The sequence below is a fragment of the Bubalus kerabau genome, unplaced genomic scaffold (genome assembly GCF_029407905.1).
Source record: "Bubalus kerabau isolate K-KA32 ecotype Philippines breed swamp buffalo unplaced genomic scaffold, PCC_UOA_SB_1v2 scaffold_78, whole genome shotgun sequence".
Taxonomy (NCBI): Eukaryota; Metazoa; Chordata; class Mammalia; order Artiodactyla; family Bovidae; genus Bubalus; species Bubalus kerabau.
This window is the reverse complement of record NW_026577932.1, coordinates 421,403-437,328: the sequence shown is the minus strand read 5'-3', so window position 1 is coordinate 437,328 and position 15,926 is coordinate 421,403. Positions and strand designations below refer to the sequence as shown.

The following is a 15,926-nucleotide window of genomic DNA, read 5'->3' as shown; positions in this document are numbered from 1 at the left end:
ACGGAGGATATGTGTTTACACAAGAGGCCTTCTGTTATGTATTTAGCTGAGGGGGTGAATTTGCTGTAATTCGGTCACACAGAGTCGGACACAACTGAAGTGACTTAGCAGCAGCAGCAGCAGCAGCATTCTGTATAGAGGGCTGGGGAGGAGCTTCCCTGGTGGCTTAGACGGTAAAGAATCCACTTGCAATGGGGGAGACCCGGGTTCGATCCCTGGGTTGGGAAGATCCCCTGGAGAAGGGAATGGCCACCCACTCCAGTATTCTTGCCTGGAGAATCCCATGGACAGAGGAGCCTGGCGGGCTACAGTCCATGGGGTCGCAAACAGTGGCACATGACTGAGCTGCTTTCACTTAACATTCACATTTGGAGGCTGGAAGTCACAGATGGCAGTGACATTTCTTGCTTGTTGTTACGACCAGAGATATTATCATTTCAGAATACTCCAGGGGATCTTTGGTTGGGAAGATCCCCTGGAGAAGGGAATGGCCACCCACTCCAGTGTTCTGACCTGGAGCATCACACAGAGGAGCCTGGTGGGCTACACTCCCCGGGGGTCGCCAAGAGTGGGATGCGACTGAGTGACTAAGAGTTTCATGTGTTTCGTTCTGTAAAGGACCCTCTCTAGCATCTTGTATTCAGTCACCTGCCCACAGAAGTACACCTGCTTACATCTGTCCTGTTGGTGCACGTGGTCTCGGTGAGCATCGCTCATTGATAGTAGGCAGGAGCACGAACGTCGTGTAGCAGACAGGGGCTCAGAGGCCACAAATGTGGCTGCTGGTGGAAGGATGCCCAGTCAACTTGGGGCCTGTGGCCACACTTAGAGTGGCAACAGACAGCTCCCCATAGACCTCAGGCTCCCTGAGAAAATGATCTGTGCCCTCCTCCCCTGCAGGTGGGGCTTTGGGTACCATTGGCAGGGGGTTCTAGTTCTCGGTGGCTTCCCTGGTAGCTCAGACTGTAAAGCATCTGCCTGCAATGTGTGAGACCCAGGTTCGATCCCTGGGTTGGGAATATCCCCTGGAGAAGGAAATGGCATCCCACTCCAGTATTCTGGCCTGGAAAATCCCATGGACAGAGGAGCCTGGGGGGCTACAGTCCGTGGGGTTGCTAAGAGTCTGACACAACTGAGCAACTTTGTAGTTCTGGCCTCAGCACCTGCCCTTTCCACACTTTCGTTTGCTTGGTTGATTGATTTTTTTTGGCATACCCCATAGCATGTGGGGTCTTTACTTCCCGACTAAGGGATCAAACTCTTGTCCCCTGCGTTGGAAGGCAGAGTCTTAGCCACCAGCGAAGCCCACTCTGTCCCTGCTTCCGCTGTCTCCTCTCTTCTGGCTCGTGTCCTTTCATCAGCCCCATGGTTCGCAGGTTCCAGCCCAGGTTTCAGGTGCGTCTGTGGGCACATGATTGGAGCTAATGTGGACGTTCTGCCGTTTTGTTCCCTAGGAGGGAGGAGAGCAGCGTGCTGGCAGCCGCACCCTTGGCCACCAACTCCGCCTACTACAGCACGTCAGCCCCCAAGGCGGAGCTGCTGATAAAGATGAAGGACCTGCAGGAGCAGCAGGAGCCAGAGGAGGACTCGGGCAGTGACTTGGACCACGACCTGTCAGTCAAAAAGGTAGGGAGGCCGAAATCCGGATGAGAAGGTGCTGGTGGGAGGCAGGTGGTGGCCCTGGGGCCCACCCCCAGCCTGGCCCTGCACCATGCACCATTGGTGCTGGGCGAGATGCTGACATCTGGCCCTGCGTGTGAAGCCTTTTGTGGAAGAGGCTTCTGTCCTATCTACCTCCATGCTGTCGCTCTGTCATAAGATCCAGTGTCAAGAGAATTGGTGGCCACCAGTCTCTTTCATTTTAAGCTCAACTGATAATATTGTCTCTTCTATCCCAGTTGAAACCCAAGGGGCTTAACTATATCACCTTCAGCAGGGTCCATACCGTCTCTGAGTACCAATTTCAAATTCCTGTGATCAGGTGATAAATTCAACAGCAGGTCGTAAAGGGCTGTGTTAACCAAAAAGCAGCCCTTGTTCAACTCCAGAAACTAACCAGGCCCTTGGGGATACAGCAGCAACACGCAAATAGTCATTCCTTCCCTGAAGGCACTGTGTTTTCGCAGCACAAAAACAAACACACGATACAGGGCCCATGGGCCACACCCAGCCCCCCAACCTGCTGTTGTCAATAAAGTTTTATTTAAAGACAGTCAATTCATTCATTTACATACGGCCTCTACATATTGTATTATATATGGCCTTTACATATTGCATTACGTTTACGATACTGGAAGCGATGTTCAGTAGTGGCTGTGTGGCCTCTGAAGTCTAAAATATTCACTGTGGCTCTTTACAGAATACGTTTGCACACATATAATCGGTCAGAAAAGGAAAACAGTGAAGGCGTACAGAGATAAAAGGAGTGTGATTGTAGAGAAGGCTCTGATGAGGTCATGATGCAGAAAAATCTGGAGGGACACGAGGGAGTGTCCGGTTCTGTCAGGGACTGGGTTGGGGGCGGGGGGCGGGGCCACCACGTACAAAGGCCCTGGGGTAGGAGATATGTGACATGTTGGGAAGGCAGCAGAGACCACTGGCTGGAACACTGTGGAAAGAAGGAGGGGCGGTTGTAGATGCAGGTCAGGGAGCCAGAGGGTGGACCAGGAGGAAGGGGGATGGGAGGTGAGGTCAGGGAGCAGTGGCTGAAGCTGTGTGCACAAGAAGGAGGGAGGATGGAACAGGAGGTCAGGGCCTTGTGGCGGGAGCTCCATGGAGATTTGAGGGGCGAATTGGAGATAACAGTCTGGGACCTGTGGCTGCAGCTGTGTGGACAGGGAGGAAGATGATGATTGGAGAGGACGTCAGGAACTAGTGACTGGAGACGTGTGGATAAAGAACAAGACTGGAGAGATGGTCAGGCTGCTTGAGCCTCAGTTGTGTAGATGAGCAGGGATGATTGGCCATAACGTCGTAAGACAAGTGGCTGGGCCCATGTGAACAGGGATGCAGAGGTTTGGAGAGGAAGTCAGAGACCAGTTGGCTGGAGCCGTGTGGACACGGAGCTGGAGGATTGGAAAGGAAGTTGAGGACCAGTGGCTGGAGCTCTCTGTACGAGGAGGAAGAGGATTGTAGACAACTGTCAGGGACAGGGTGCCAGAGCCCTGTGATCAAGAACGAGGAGGATTGCAGTTCAGGTCGGTGACCACTAGATGGAGCTGTGCAGACAAAGGGGAATGAGACATAAAGTGAGTTGCTGGAGCTGTGTGAACAAGGATGATTGGAGATGTGGCCAGACCAGTGGCTGGGGCCTTGTGGACAAGGAGGAGGAGGACCGCAGAGGAGGTCAGGGACTTGTGTCTGGAGATGTTTCGACAAGCAGTTGGAAGGATTTGCGATCAATAGTCAAGGGGGACCAGTGGCTGCTGCTGTGTGAAGAAGGGTGAGGCGGGTTGGAGATAAAGTTGGGACAAAGTGGCTGGACCTGGGTGTGCAAGGAGTAGAAAGACTGGAGATGAAGTCAGCAAAAACGAGGCCAGTTCAGTTCAGTCGCTCAGTCGTGTCCAACTCTTTGCAACCCCATGAATTGCAGCACGCCAGGCCTCCCTGTCCATCACCAACTCCCAGAGTTCACCCAAACCCATGTCCATCGAGTTGGTGATGCCATCCAGTCATCTCATCCTCTGTCGTCCCCTTCTCCTGCCCCCAATCCCTCCCAGCATCAGAGTCTTTTCCAATGAGTCAACTCTTCGCATGAGGTGGCCAAAGTACTGGAGTTTCAGCTTTAGCATCATTCCTTCCAAAGAAATCCCAAGGTTGATCTCCTTCAGAATGGACTGGTTGGGCCTCCTTGCAGTACAAGGGACACTTAAGAGTCTTCTCCAACACCACAGTTCAAAAGCATCCATTCTTTGGCAGTTCAGGTCAGTGACCACTAGATGAAGCTGTGTAGACAGAGAGAAAGGGGAATGAGGGACCAGTGGCTGGAGCTGCGGACAAGGAAGAGAGGGATTGGAGAGGAGATCATTGACTTGTGGCCGAAGTGTGGACAAGAAGGAGGAGAGCTAGAGAGGAGGTCAGGCACCAGTGGCTTGGCCTGTGTTGAGAAGGCATAGGAAAGATTGAAGGACTTGTCTGGGGAGGTATGTGGAGAAGAGGACGGAGACTGGAGAGAAGGTCAGGGACTCGTGGCTGTATCTTTGTGGACACGGAGAAAGAGGCTTGCAGATGAGGTCAGGGACCGGTCACTGGAGTGGCGTGGACTTGGGGCAGCATTGTAGAGGAAGTCAAGGACAGGTGGCCGGAGATGTCTGTACAGGTAGGAGGACCTCTGGTGACAAAGTCAGGGACTGGTGGCTGGAGCTGTGTGGACGAGGATGAGCAGGACTGCAGTTAGATCAGCGACCACTACAAGGACCTGTGTGGAAGAGACAACGTGTTGTGGGAGACAAGGTCAGAGACAACGCATGGAGTTAAGTGCACAGGGCGGTGGGTCTGTGAGGTCGCCAGGGACCTATGGGTGCCGCTTTTGTGAATACCAGAAGGTCAGGAACCATTGGCTGGAGCTGTGTGGACAGGGTTTGATAAAATGGGAAGGAGGGCCAGGACCAGTGGCTTTGAGTTATTGGAGATGGAGTAAGAATAGATTATGGGCTTCTCATGTAGCTCAGTTGGTAAAGAATCCGCCTACAATGCAGGAGACCCGGGTTCAATTCCTGGTTTGGGAAGATCCCCCGGAGAAGGAAATGGCAACCCACTCCCGTATTCTTGCCTGGAGAATCCCCATGGACTGTAGCCTGCCAGGCTCCTCTGTCCATGGAATTGCAAGAGTCGGACACGACTTAGCGACTAAACCACCACCACCAAGAATAGATTGGAGAGGTCAGAGGTATGTAGACTAGGGTGATGGAAAATTTGAGACAAGGTCAGCGACTTGTGCCTGGCTCTCTTTGCAGAGGAGGAAGAGGATGGTAGATGAGGTCAGGGACCAGTGAGTTGGAGCTGTGTGGATTCGGCACAGGAGGCTCGCAGAGGAGGCCATGAAACATGGTTGGGGCTCAGTGTTCGGGGAGGAAATGATTCGTAGTCAAGGCAAGGACTGGTGGCTGGACCGCTGTGGGCAAGGATGAGGACAGCTGCACTTCGTGCCTTTGACCACTAGGTGGCGATGTGGGGGAAAAGGGATGCCCATGAGAGATAAGGTGAGGGACCCTTGATCGGAGCTTTGTGTTCAAGGAGGAGGTTGATTGACAGGTGGCCAGGGACCTATAGATGCAGCTGTGCAAACACAAGGAGTAGTCACAGAGCGCAGTTAGGGGATCAGTGGCTGGAGCTGTGTGGACAAGCAGGAGGAAGATTGGAGAGTAGGTCAGGCACTGGCCACGGAAGCTGTGTGAAGAGGGGGAAGAAAAAGGGGGGGAAGTTAGTCACACAGTCATGTCTGACTCTTTGTGACCCCAAGGACTGTAGCCAGCCTGGCTCCTCTGTCCATGGGATTCTCCAGGGCAAGAAAACTGGAGTGGGTTGCCATGTCCTTCCCCAGTAGATTTTCCTGACCCAGGGATTGAACCTGGGTCTCCAGCATTGCAGGCAGATTTTTTACCCACTGAGCCAGCAGGGAAGCCCAGCACAAGAGGGAAGGACTGGGTATAAAGTCTGGGAAATAAGGCCAGAGCTGTGTGAACAAGAATGTGGCATTTTGGAGATGAGGTCAGGTACCAGTGGCTGGGATTGTGAGGACAAAGATGAAGAGGACTGCAGTTCAGGTCAGTTGAATCAGTTCACTTACACAGCCACATAGACAAAAAGGAATGGCAATGCTAGACAGTGCTGTGTAGACGAAAGGAATGGCACTGTGTAGAAAAAAGGAGTTGTGTATGGATTTGAGAGCTGGACTGTGAAGAAAGCTGAGCACCAAAGAATGGATGCTTTTGAACTGTGGTGTTGGAGAAGACTCTTGAGGGTCCCTTGGACTGCAAGGGGATCCAACCAGTCCATCCTAAAGGAGATCAGTCCTGACTATTCATTGGAAGGACTGATGCTGAAGCTGAAACTCCAATACTTTGGCCACATGATGCTAAGAACTGACTCATTACAAAATACCCTGATGTTGGGAAAGATTGAGGGCAGGAGGAGAAGGGGACGACAGAGGATGAGATGGTTGGATGGCATCACCGACTCAATGGACATGAGTTTGCACAAGCTCTGGGAGTTGGTGATGGACAGGGAGGCCTGGCGTGCTGCAGCCCATGGGGTCCCGAAGAGGCGGACATGACTGAGCAACTGAGCTGAAGGGTGAGGATGTTTGCAGTTTAGGTCAGTGACTTCAAGATGGAACTGTGTGGAAAAGAGGAAGACTGATGAGAGAGGAGGTCAGGGACCCGTTCCTGGCCTTGTGTGTGGACAAGGAGGAGGGGGGATTTGTGAGTGGCCAGGGACGTGTGGGTGCAGCTGTGTGAAAATGAGCAGGAATGGATGGGGGTTCGGGGACCAGTTCCTCGAGCTGTGCTGACTTGGAAGGAGAGGACTGGAGATGAGTTCGGTGACCTGTTGCTGGAGCTGTGTGGACAAGGAGGAGGACATCTGGAGAAGAGATCGGGGACCAGCAGCTGGAGCTTTGGGAACACGAGGTGGAAGGATCAGAAAGCAAAGTCAAAGACCAAGTGGCTAGGGCTCTCTGTACCAGGAGGAAGACGATTGTATGGGAGGACAGGGACCCATGGCTAGAACTCTCTGTACAAGGAGGAGCGCAGATAAAGTCAGGTTCCGGTGGCTGGAGCAGTGTGTTCAAGTGGAAGGAAGGCTACAGATAAAGTCAGGGAAAGGCGGCCGGATCTGCGTGAAGGAGGATGGGGAGGTTTGTAGATGAAGTTGGTAGGGGGCTGTGTGGACAAGGATCAGGAGGATAGCAGATAAGGTCAAGGATTCGTGGTTGGAGCTGTGCAGACCAGGGGCAGAGGACTGGAAGAGAACTCGCCGACCCTTGGTGAAAACTCTCTGTCCGAGGAAGAGGAGGCTCGAAGATAAAGTCAGCCACCGGTGGCTGCAACAGGGCGTTACAAGTAGGAGGAGGTTTTGAGATAAAGTCGGGGACAGGCAGCCCGACCTATGTGAGCAGTATGGGAAGGCTTGTTGTACATTAAGGCAGGCCCCAGCGCCTGGGACTGTGTGGACAAGGATGAGGAGGATAGTAGTTGAGGTCAGAGACCGCTAGTTTAGCTGTGTAGACAAAGACCTAGTGGGGCGGGGTGGGGGCGTAGGGGGTGGGGTTCCCAGGCTGCTCAGTGGTAAAGAATCCGCCTACCAATACAGGAGGCACAGGTTCGATTCCCAGGTCTAGAAGATCCCCTTGAGTAGGAAGTGGTGACCCGCTCCAGTATTCTGGCTGGGGAAACCCTGTGGACGGAGGAGCCTGGCGGGCTACAGCCCATTATTCGACGGCAATGCATTGGACGTGACTGAGCATGCACACAGGCTTACAGGCAGTGAGGGATGAGGCTGGAGCTGCGTGAACACAGAAAAGGATTATCCGGGTGGACTATTCAGGGATCAGTGGTTGGATCTGTGTGGACACGAATGGGACAGGGTTGCAGAGGAGGGCAGGGACTTGTGGCTGAACGTCAGTGGAAAGGGAGGAATGACTGGAGATGAGATCGGGGGGCGTGGGTTGTGTCTGGAGCTGTGTTGACAAGGAGGAAGAGGACTGCACATCAAGGCGGTGGACCAGTGCTGGAAGCTGTGTGAACAGGGAGGAGGAGGCTTGCATGTAAGGTCATCGACTACCAGATGCAGCTGCGTAAACAAAGGGGAAGGGGGCTGGGAGATGTGCTCAGGGACTTGAAGTCAGGGAGCGTTGCAGACAAGACGAGGAGAGACGCTGGGAGAGGAGGAGGTCAGGGACCAGTGGCTGGGATGTGTGGACAAGGAGGGTTGGAGGCCCATCAGGGACCCATGATGGGCATTTGTGGGGGGGAAAAAGGAGTAGGATGGCAGTGTTGAACTCCCTGTGTCATCCTGCAGATTCCTTCTGGCTTTTTCCATATTGTAATGTGTGTGTTTCCACACTACTTTCTCCATTAGTCCCACCATCCTTCCCCTTGCCTATCTGTTCTCTATGTGTCTGCATCTCTACTGCTGCCCAGCAGATAGGTTCATCAGTATCATCTTTCTAGATTCCATATATATGTGTTAATATATGATATTTGTTTTTTCTGATTTACGTCACTTAGTATAATAGGCTCCAGGTTCATCCACCTCATTAGAACTGATTCAGCGGTGTTCGTTTTCCTGGCTGAGTGATATTCCACTGTGCATATGTACCACGGCTTCTTTATCCATCCATCTGCTGATGGACATCTAGGTTGCTTCCTTGTGCTGCTGGTGCTAAGTCGCTTCAGTCGTGTCCAACGCTGTGCGACCCCATAGACGGCAGCCCACCAGGCTCCTCTTTCTCTGGGATTCTCCAGGCAAGAACACTGGAGTGGGTTGCTATTTCCTTTTCCAATGCATGTGTGCGTGCCAAGTCGCTTTAGTCATGTCTGACTCTGTGCGACCCCGTAGACGGCAGCCTACCAGGCTTCTCTGTCCACAGGATTCTCCAGGCAAGACCGCTGCAGTGGGTTGCCATTTCCTTCTCCACCCATGTGCTGCTGCTGCTGCTAAGTCGATTCAGTCGTGTCAGATTCTGTGCGACCCCATAGACAGCAGCCCATTAGGCTCCTCTGTCCCTGGGATTCTCCAGGAAAGAATACTGGAGTGGGTTGCCATTTCCTTCTCCAAAGCATGAAAGTAAAAAGTGAAAGTGAAGTCGCTCAGTCGTGTTCGACTCTTAGCGGCCCCGTGGACTGCAGCCCACCAGGCTCCTCCGTCCATGGATTTTCCAGGCAAGAGTACTGGAGTGGGCTGCCATCGCCTTCTGTGACCCATGTGCCAGCTATTGTAAATAGTGCTGCAGTGAACAGTGTGGAACGTGTGTCTTTTTCAGTCACGCTTTCGTCCAGGGTAAATGTCCAGTACTGGGATTTGCTAGATCCTATGGTTGTTTTAGTCTTAGTTTTTTTTTTTTTTTTTTTTTTTTTTTTTTTTAAGAAATCTCCATATTGTTGTCCATAATTGCTGTACCAATTTACAGTCCCACTAACAGTGCAAGGGAGCTTCCCTCGTGGCTCAGCTGATAAAAAATCCGCCCACGAGGCAGGAGACCTGAATTTGATCCCTGGGTTGGGAAGATCCCCTGGAGCAGGGAAAGGCTACCCACTCCAGTGTTCTGGCCTGGAGAATCCCATCGACTGCATAGGCCGTGGGGTCCCAAAGAGTCAGACACAGCTGAGCAACTTTCAGTTTCAAACAATGCAAGAGGGTTTCGCTTTTCTCCACAGCCTCTCCAGCATTTATTGCTTGCAGATTTTTTCGATGCTGGCTTGACATTTGTTCATGCGCAACAAGCTGCTGACGGGCCCTCAGGCCAGGAGGTGCGGGCGGGTGCAGGGGGGCGCCCAGGTCAGCAGGGCCGTGACTGAGTCCCGCACGCTGTACCCACAGCAGGAGCTCATTGAGAGCCTTGGCCGCAAGCTGCAGGTGCTGCGGGAGGCGCGGGAGAGCCTGCTGGAGGACGTGCAGGCCAACAGCGCGCTGGGCGACGAGGTGGAGGCCCTGGTCAAGGCCGTGTGCAAGCCCAACGAGTTTGACAAGTTCCGCATGTTCATCGGGGACCTCGACAAGGTGGTGAACCTCCTGCTGTCGCTGTCCGGCCGCCTGGCCCGAGTGGAGAACGCCCTCAACAACCTGGACGACAGCACGCCTCCGGGCGATCGGGTACTCCCCCCGAGGCAGGATGGATGGATGGGGGGTAGGGCCCGCAGGGTGCGGAGTGAACGCCTGGAAGCCTCGCTGGGCCGGCTGTCCAGCTGGTCGCAGAAGGTCTTCTTCTCTCTGGCTCTCTTCCTTCTCGTAGTGGGGTGTCGCCCCGAGATTCCCGGCGTTGTTCACTTACCTGGTGGGTCTGACTCTTTGGGATCCCATGGACCGCAGCACGCCAGGCCTCCCTGTCCATCACCGTCTCCCTGAGTTTTACTCAAACTCACGTCCATCGAGTCAGTGATGCCATCCAACCATCTCATCCTCTGTTGTCCCCTTCTCCTCTGGCCTTCAATCTTGCCCAGCATCAGGGTCTTTTCCAGTGAGTCAGTTCTTTGCATCAGGTGGCCAGAACATGCTAGCATTATTTTATACATTCAGACTCATGTCCATTGAGTCGGTGATGCCATCGACAGGCTTATTAGTTAGCATTGGGGACACTGAAGGAGTCCCCCACCGGGGACTGTGCCTGTGGACTTCCTGGGCCCTGAACCTTCACTGTATCCCTCGGGGTCTGCACATTAGGTCCACGCTGAGCATGCTTGATGAGCTTCACCTTCGTAGAACCGGAGGCAGCGGTGGTCCACAGCCGCCTCCAAGTTCATTGTAGGGGCCCGGCCTCCACTGTGAACAGCCTTGGGGGAAACTGTCGATGACAGGCGCTAAGGAGGGCAAAGAGGCAGCGTCCGGCTGTGGGAGGCTCCCCCTGTCTTTCCAGATAGAAAGCGGGACACGTGGGCCAGACGTGGACACAGGATGTCCTCCCTCCAATCAGGAGCTTTTAGTCTCCAGGGATGCCAACTGATCTCTGTAGCCCTGTTTGGAGAATCAACTGAGGTCTCTTTGTCTTTTGGTTGGAATTAATGAATTGCAGTTAATCCTACTGTCACTCATACTGGCAGGTCAGGGTGTCCTTTAGCAGGGGGCAGGTGGCCCTGAAAGGTGGTGCAGGCCACGGATACTTCCCAGGCTCCGGACCAGGGAAGCAGTTTCTGTTTTTACTGGGCCCCCACACCCACACCACCACGCCCACCAAGCAGCAGCCCTGTGCCTCTGGCCTCTCCTTGGGGCCCCTCCACCCCCGTGATGCTCCCACAGGGCTGGGGGAGGCCATTCGGGTCACCAGGTGGCGGAGGAACGGGAGACTCGGCTGGCGTCGGAAACTAGGAAGGAGGACGGGGCGTTCCCTGAAGTGCATCAGCCGCCACGTGGAGACTGTTTAATACTGTTCCTCGCTCCCTGCCTTGTTTTCACAGCAGGTTACGTACGCGAGCCCAGGGACTGTAGGTGTGCACCCCGATCTAGGAGTGGGGGCGTCTGTGTACCCCAGAGTAAGGAGCCAGGGCAGCTACACGGCCCACCCACCCCAGCCTCTGCCTCTGTGTCTCGTTTTCCAGCCCTTTGTCCTCCTCACCGTCCGCCTCTCCTGGTGCCATAAGGGTTTAGCAATCCTGCCCTGGGAGATCTCTTTAAATGCACTGCTTTGACCCACTTTGCCCCCATCTGCTGTGTTGTCAGGGAAACGCCTTGGGCGCACGCAGGTCCCCCCCACCCTGCGAGTCCTTCGCTGCCTGCGCACATCTCCCAGTTTTGGACTTTTCCGGGCGCGAATGGCTCTCATGTTCCTCCGGGTATATCTAGGAACCTCGTGGCGAGGGGGCGGGGGATGTATCTGGGTGCCTCCTGCAGGGGTATATCTGGGTGCCTCCTGCGAGAGTGTATCCCGGTGCCTCATGTGGGGGTGTATCTGGGCGCCTCGTGCTGGGGTATATCCGGCTGCCTCATGCAGGGGTGTATCTCGGCACCTCGTGGGGCGGTGTATCTGGGCGCCTTGTGGGGGCGAGGGTGTATCCGGGCGCCTCACTGCGCAGGCGGTGGGAGGCTCTGGCCAGCCTCCCCGCCCCGCTGGATCCCCAGCAGGCTTGTGTGTCTTGTGTCTGTCCAGCAATCCCTGCTCGAGAAGCAGCGCGTCCTGATCCAGCAGCACGAGGACGCCAGGGAGCTGAAGGAGAACCTGGACCGCCGGGAAGGCATCGTCTTCGACATCCTGGCCAGCTACCTGGGCCCCGAGAGCCTGGCGGACTACGAGCACTTCGTCAAGATGAAGTCGGCGCTCATCATCGAACAGCGCGAGCTGGAAGACAAAATACACCTGGGTGAGGAGCAGCTGAAGTGCCTGTTGGACAGCCTGCAGCCGGAAAGAGGCAAATGAGGGTGCACCCACCCCCCACCCCACCCGGCCCTCCCTGGAGGAGGAGGAGGAGGAGGAGGAGGATGCAGATGGGGTTGGCGGAGTCATCAGCTCTGGTCCTGCGAATGAGCTGAAAACCGCAGCCTGTATTTACGTCCTGTCGATGGGGGTCGGGGGGTGGGGGGGGTGTCCTCTCACAGCCAGGTGGCGGTCAGCAAAGCAATAACTTCCATGTGTGTGTTTGGGATGAGTTCTTTAATTCTTAGGTTCCCTTTTGGAATGCTGAGCAGAGCGGCTCCCCCCGCCCCTTCTCCGTGGTGGCCCGGAAGCGTCCCCACGTGGCGCGGGGGCTCGGGTGCGCCATGCGTGCCTGCGCAACAGGGTCACCACGTGGCCTATACCGGCAGTGCGTGCGGGCACTGAACCGCGTCCTCCGTGCGGGAAGAAACGAGTGCGTCTCTAAGAAGGTGCATGTGGGTTGAGGGTGGGGGCGGTTCGCCTGGTGCACGAGCTGTCCTGTGGATCACGGGAAGCGCCGGAAGTGTTGCGCCGTTGGTTGTGTCTGTCCTGTAAGGATGACCCCTGACCCAGCAAAATAATGAGGATGAGCATTATTTATTAATGTGTTAGAAAGGAGAATAGTTGTCCATGTGGTTTAAAGACCAGCTGTGAAATGAGGAGCTTTCAGCACGCTAGGCTCACTCATGGTGAAATCGCCACTTGTACAGTGTGCATGCTTTAAGAAAGGCACACGCAGAAGGGACATACCGGCTTTGGTTTTTCTGGGATGACACCCGCGTGCAAATGGTATTTCTGCAAAGTGAGATTACCTGGCTGAAAGTGTGTCCGGAGGGTATGTGCTTGCAAGGTTTTTTTTTTTTTTTCTTAAGGCCCCTGAGATATTTTCCTCATTTACTTTCCCCTCTGCCCCTCCCCCCCTGCCCTGCCCCCAGAACATTTCTTTGTGCCCTGATTGTATTTCTGTGTGTATATGATTGTGGATTATAATTGGCAGCTCCTGTCTTGTTGCTTCTCTGGATTAGTTATGGCAGTGTCAAGGCCACATTTCCTCTAAGAACCCATGGTTCTGGCTTTCCAGAAGTCCTAGTGGACCACAAAACTCCCAGACCTGGTCTTTATCTGCCACAGAGTTGACCACTGTCTGTTCCCCGTTTTATCATTTGATATTGCAAGGTGGTCCAGAGTCTGTTCACTAAAGAAAACACTGTCGAGCTGTTGTTTTCCAGTGCCTGAGTCATGACTAGGAGAAGATAACTTGCAGATCCCATGTGCTGCATTTGCATCCAGAACATATAAACAACTTTCCAAGTTAACAGTATGAAAACAGACAGCCCAGTTAAAACATGAGCCAGAGACTTAAATAGACACTTCACCAAAGAGGCTATATGCATGTCAGTAGGCACGATAGGGTGTTCAGCCCCTCGTGGCTTGCTTCTCACGGTCTGATTTTTAACCTGATCATCTGTGTTCCGTCCCAGTTGGGTGAGATCCTGCATAATGGCGGGAGAAGCCCCAAGATAACTTCATGTTGGGGTGATAGAGATCAGATCACGTTACTCCTTGTTTCCTCTTATGCCTGTGAAAGGAGTTTTCCGACAGGTAGGGACATAGCCCTTTGTCACCAGTGGCCGGCACCTTCCCAAAGACAGAAGGACACAATGTCTTATTAAAGGACACTACTCCACACGGAGCCAGAAGGACAAGCTGGACTGGCCACGGTGATACCTCTGCAGCCCTGGGGAGAACCGACCTGGCAGGCTTCAGTGATGCTGGCAGTAAACATTCCTTGGCAGCCCACCCACACCAAAGAAAAAGGCCTTTTTCTGCACTTTTTATTCTTCTTAAATTAAGCTGTTCCTGATTTGAAAAGCCCCTCTTCTGCCAGTGAAGTGTCATCGTCCTCCTCACACGCTATGGTCACTTGCTGTGAAAATGGGTCATGACAGAAACAAAGCTGGCCGTCCATGGACCCCCTCCCCCACCCCCGCCACTGCCACCTTCCTCCCTTGGGGAGATAACCACAGTGATGTCAGTGTGTTTTGATTTTCACAAAGCTTTCATCTGTGATTCTTGCCCTTGTCATACAGTATTGTGATCATTTTGATGATACGTCTGTAAAATGTGAAAATAGAGTTTTTGCCTGTAGCCAGGTTTTCAGTGTCTTTTGAGAACGTTGTCTTCTACATAGCAATACACAGGGCACTGGTGTCCTTTAAACGAAGCCCATAGAATCACAACGGTCCTGTCTGTTTCCCTATCTGCCTCATAAATGTCTGGTGGTGGGGACATAGAGATTGCAGTGAGTCAGTGTGCACAACTTTGTGTATAGCTATATTACAGCATATGCAAACAATCTGGTGCTAACGTTTCTCCCGTGGCATTCCTGGGTGGTGGCTGATGGCTCACCCCGGGTCATTGCTCAGCTGAGAAGTGCTCTCTGTATCTCGAGGTTGCAGTCAGGGACCTTGCCGGAGACTTTGATCATGCCGCCCACCATGGAAGATGTGTACCAATTTCATGCTCAACACTTAACACTTACCTCTCAACAGATCATCCTGCTTGACCTTAATACAATAAATGGTGTCTTTCAGTGAATGGAGTGTGTCTTTGTCTTGCATCTTTTTAAAAATTGGAACGTCCTTCCCGTATGTCAGATCCTTCAGCCACTGATAAATCGTGGGGTTGAATCTGTGTATGCAGGTGTTTGACTGTTTCTGCCTGTTAAGTTCAGGCCAGTCGGTCTGCAGCCGGGGAAAAACATCAGGGACACTGGTTGTATCAGTCAGCTGTTGCCACAGCCATGCTGTGTAACAACCGCTATAAAATCGCAGCAGGGTGCAGGGAGAAGTAACTCCTTTAGAGGAGGAATTGGTAGATCATTCTGCTCCGCGCGCCTGTCATCTGCCTCCCAGGACCAGGCCTTTGGCCCGGGCACGTCCATGGCACATGACCGGAGAACAAGCCCAGTCACATCGGTGCTTGCCCCGGGTGTGGTTATGGCACACCTGCTAGCCTTCCATTGCTGCCGCAAATCCCACAGCCCAACCCGGAATCCAGAAGGTGTGGCGTGTGCTCCACCCGGTGACTGCAGGGAGCTGTGAAGCACTGGGGCCATTGATGGAGCCCCGTCATCTCCCACGCTGGGTGCTGATACAGAGTAGCACCCTGTGGTCCAGGACCTGAAGCCAAGTTCCTGGAGCCAAGCCACCTGTCACTTGAAGATCGTATGGCTGTGAGCAGTCGCTGGCCTCTGCACCCCTCAGCTTCCTCCTTCCCAGCCCTTGGGAGAGCAAGTGAGCTGATAATGTCAATGTGCTTGGAACCTGCGCTGGGTCAGAGGAGTGCCACATGGAGGGAGGTGTTCACACCTCTGGTGCCGTCACTGCAGCCTGGGTCTGGAGGAAAAGCGTTCTCTGCACCCGGACGCCCCTGTTGGAACCACCAGAGGACAGATGGCAGCTGCTCCCTGTCGGCAGCGGCCAAATGCTTCTGTTTTTGAAGCAGGTTGGTGGGACCCGAGGTCAATCAGTTGAGAGAGAGGCAGTCTTCCTTTTTTTTTGAATAATTTTGCTTGTTGAATTTTGGCTGCTCTGGGTCTTGCTCGCTGCTCGGGGTTTTGTCTGGATGTGGTGTGCAGGCTTCTTGCATGTGGGCCTCAGTAGTTGTGGCACGTGGGCTTAGTTGCTCTGCGGCAGGTGGCATCTTCCCAGATCAGGAATCAAACTCTTTCCTGTATCAGTGGATTCTTTACCACTGAGCCACCAGGGAAGCCTGAGAGAGTGTTCTTAGTAAGAACTACTCAAACATAGGAGGTGAATTTTTATTTGGGATAAGGGAAAAAAAACATTGTCACAAACTT

General features: G+C 53.6%; 1 protein-coding gene across 2 annotated transcripts in view; it reads left to right on the top strand.

Annotated features, from left to right (window-relative positions):
* The window catches only part of LOC129641143 (protein Shroom2-like), a 140,801-nt gene extending 126,139 nt beyond the window's left edge, over positions 1 to 14,662 (top strand). Inside the window, exons 8-10 of one of the 2 annotated variants that reach the window (XM_055565925.1) lie at positions 1,455 to 1,626; positions 9,541 to 9,813; positions 11,801 to 14,662. In XM_055565925.1, coding sequence (XP_055421900.1) covers positions 1,455 to 1,626; positions 9,541 to 9,813; positions 11,801 to 12,067 — 712 coding nt within the window. In that variant the 3' untranslated portion in view covers positions 12,068 to 14,662. The remainder of the gene's footprint in view (positions 1 to 1,454; positions 1,627 to 9,540; positions 9,814 to 11,800) is intronic. The other variant, XM_055565926.1, reaches the window with a different exon arrangement.
* The last annotated feature ends 1,264 nt before the right edge of the window (positions 14,663 to 15,926 follow it).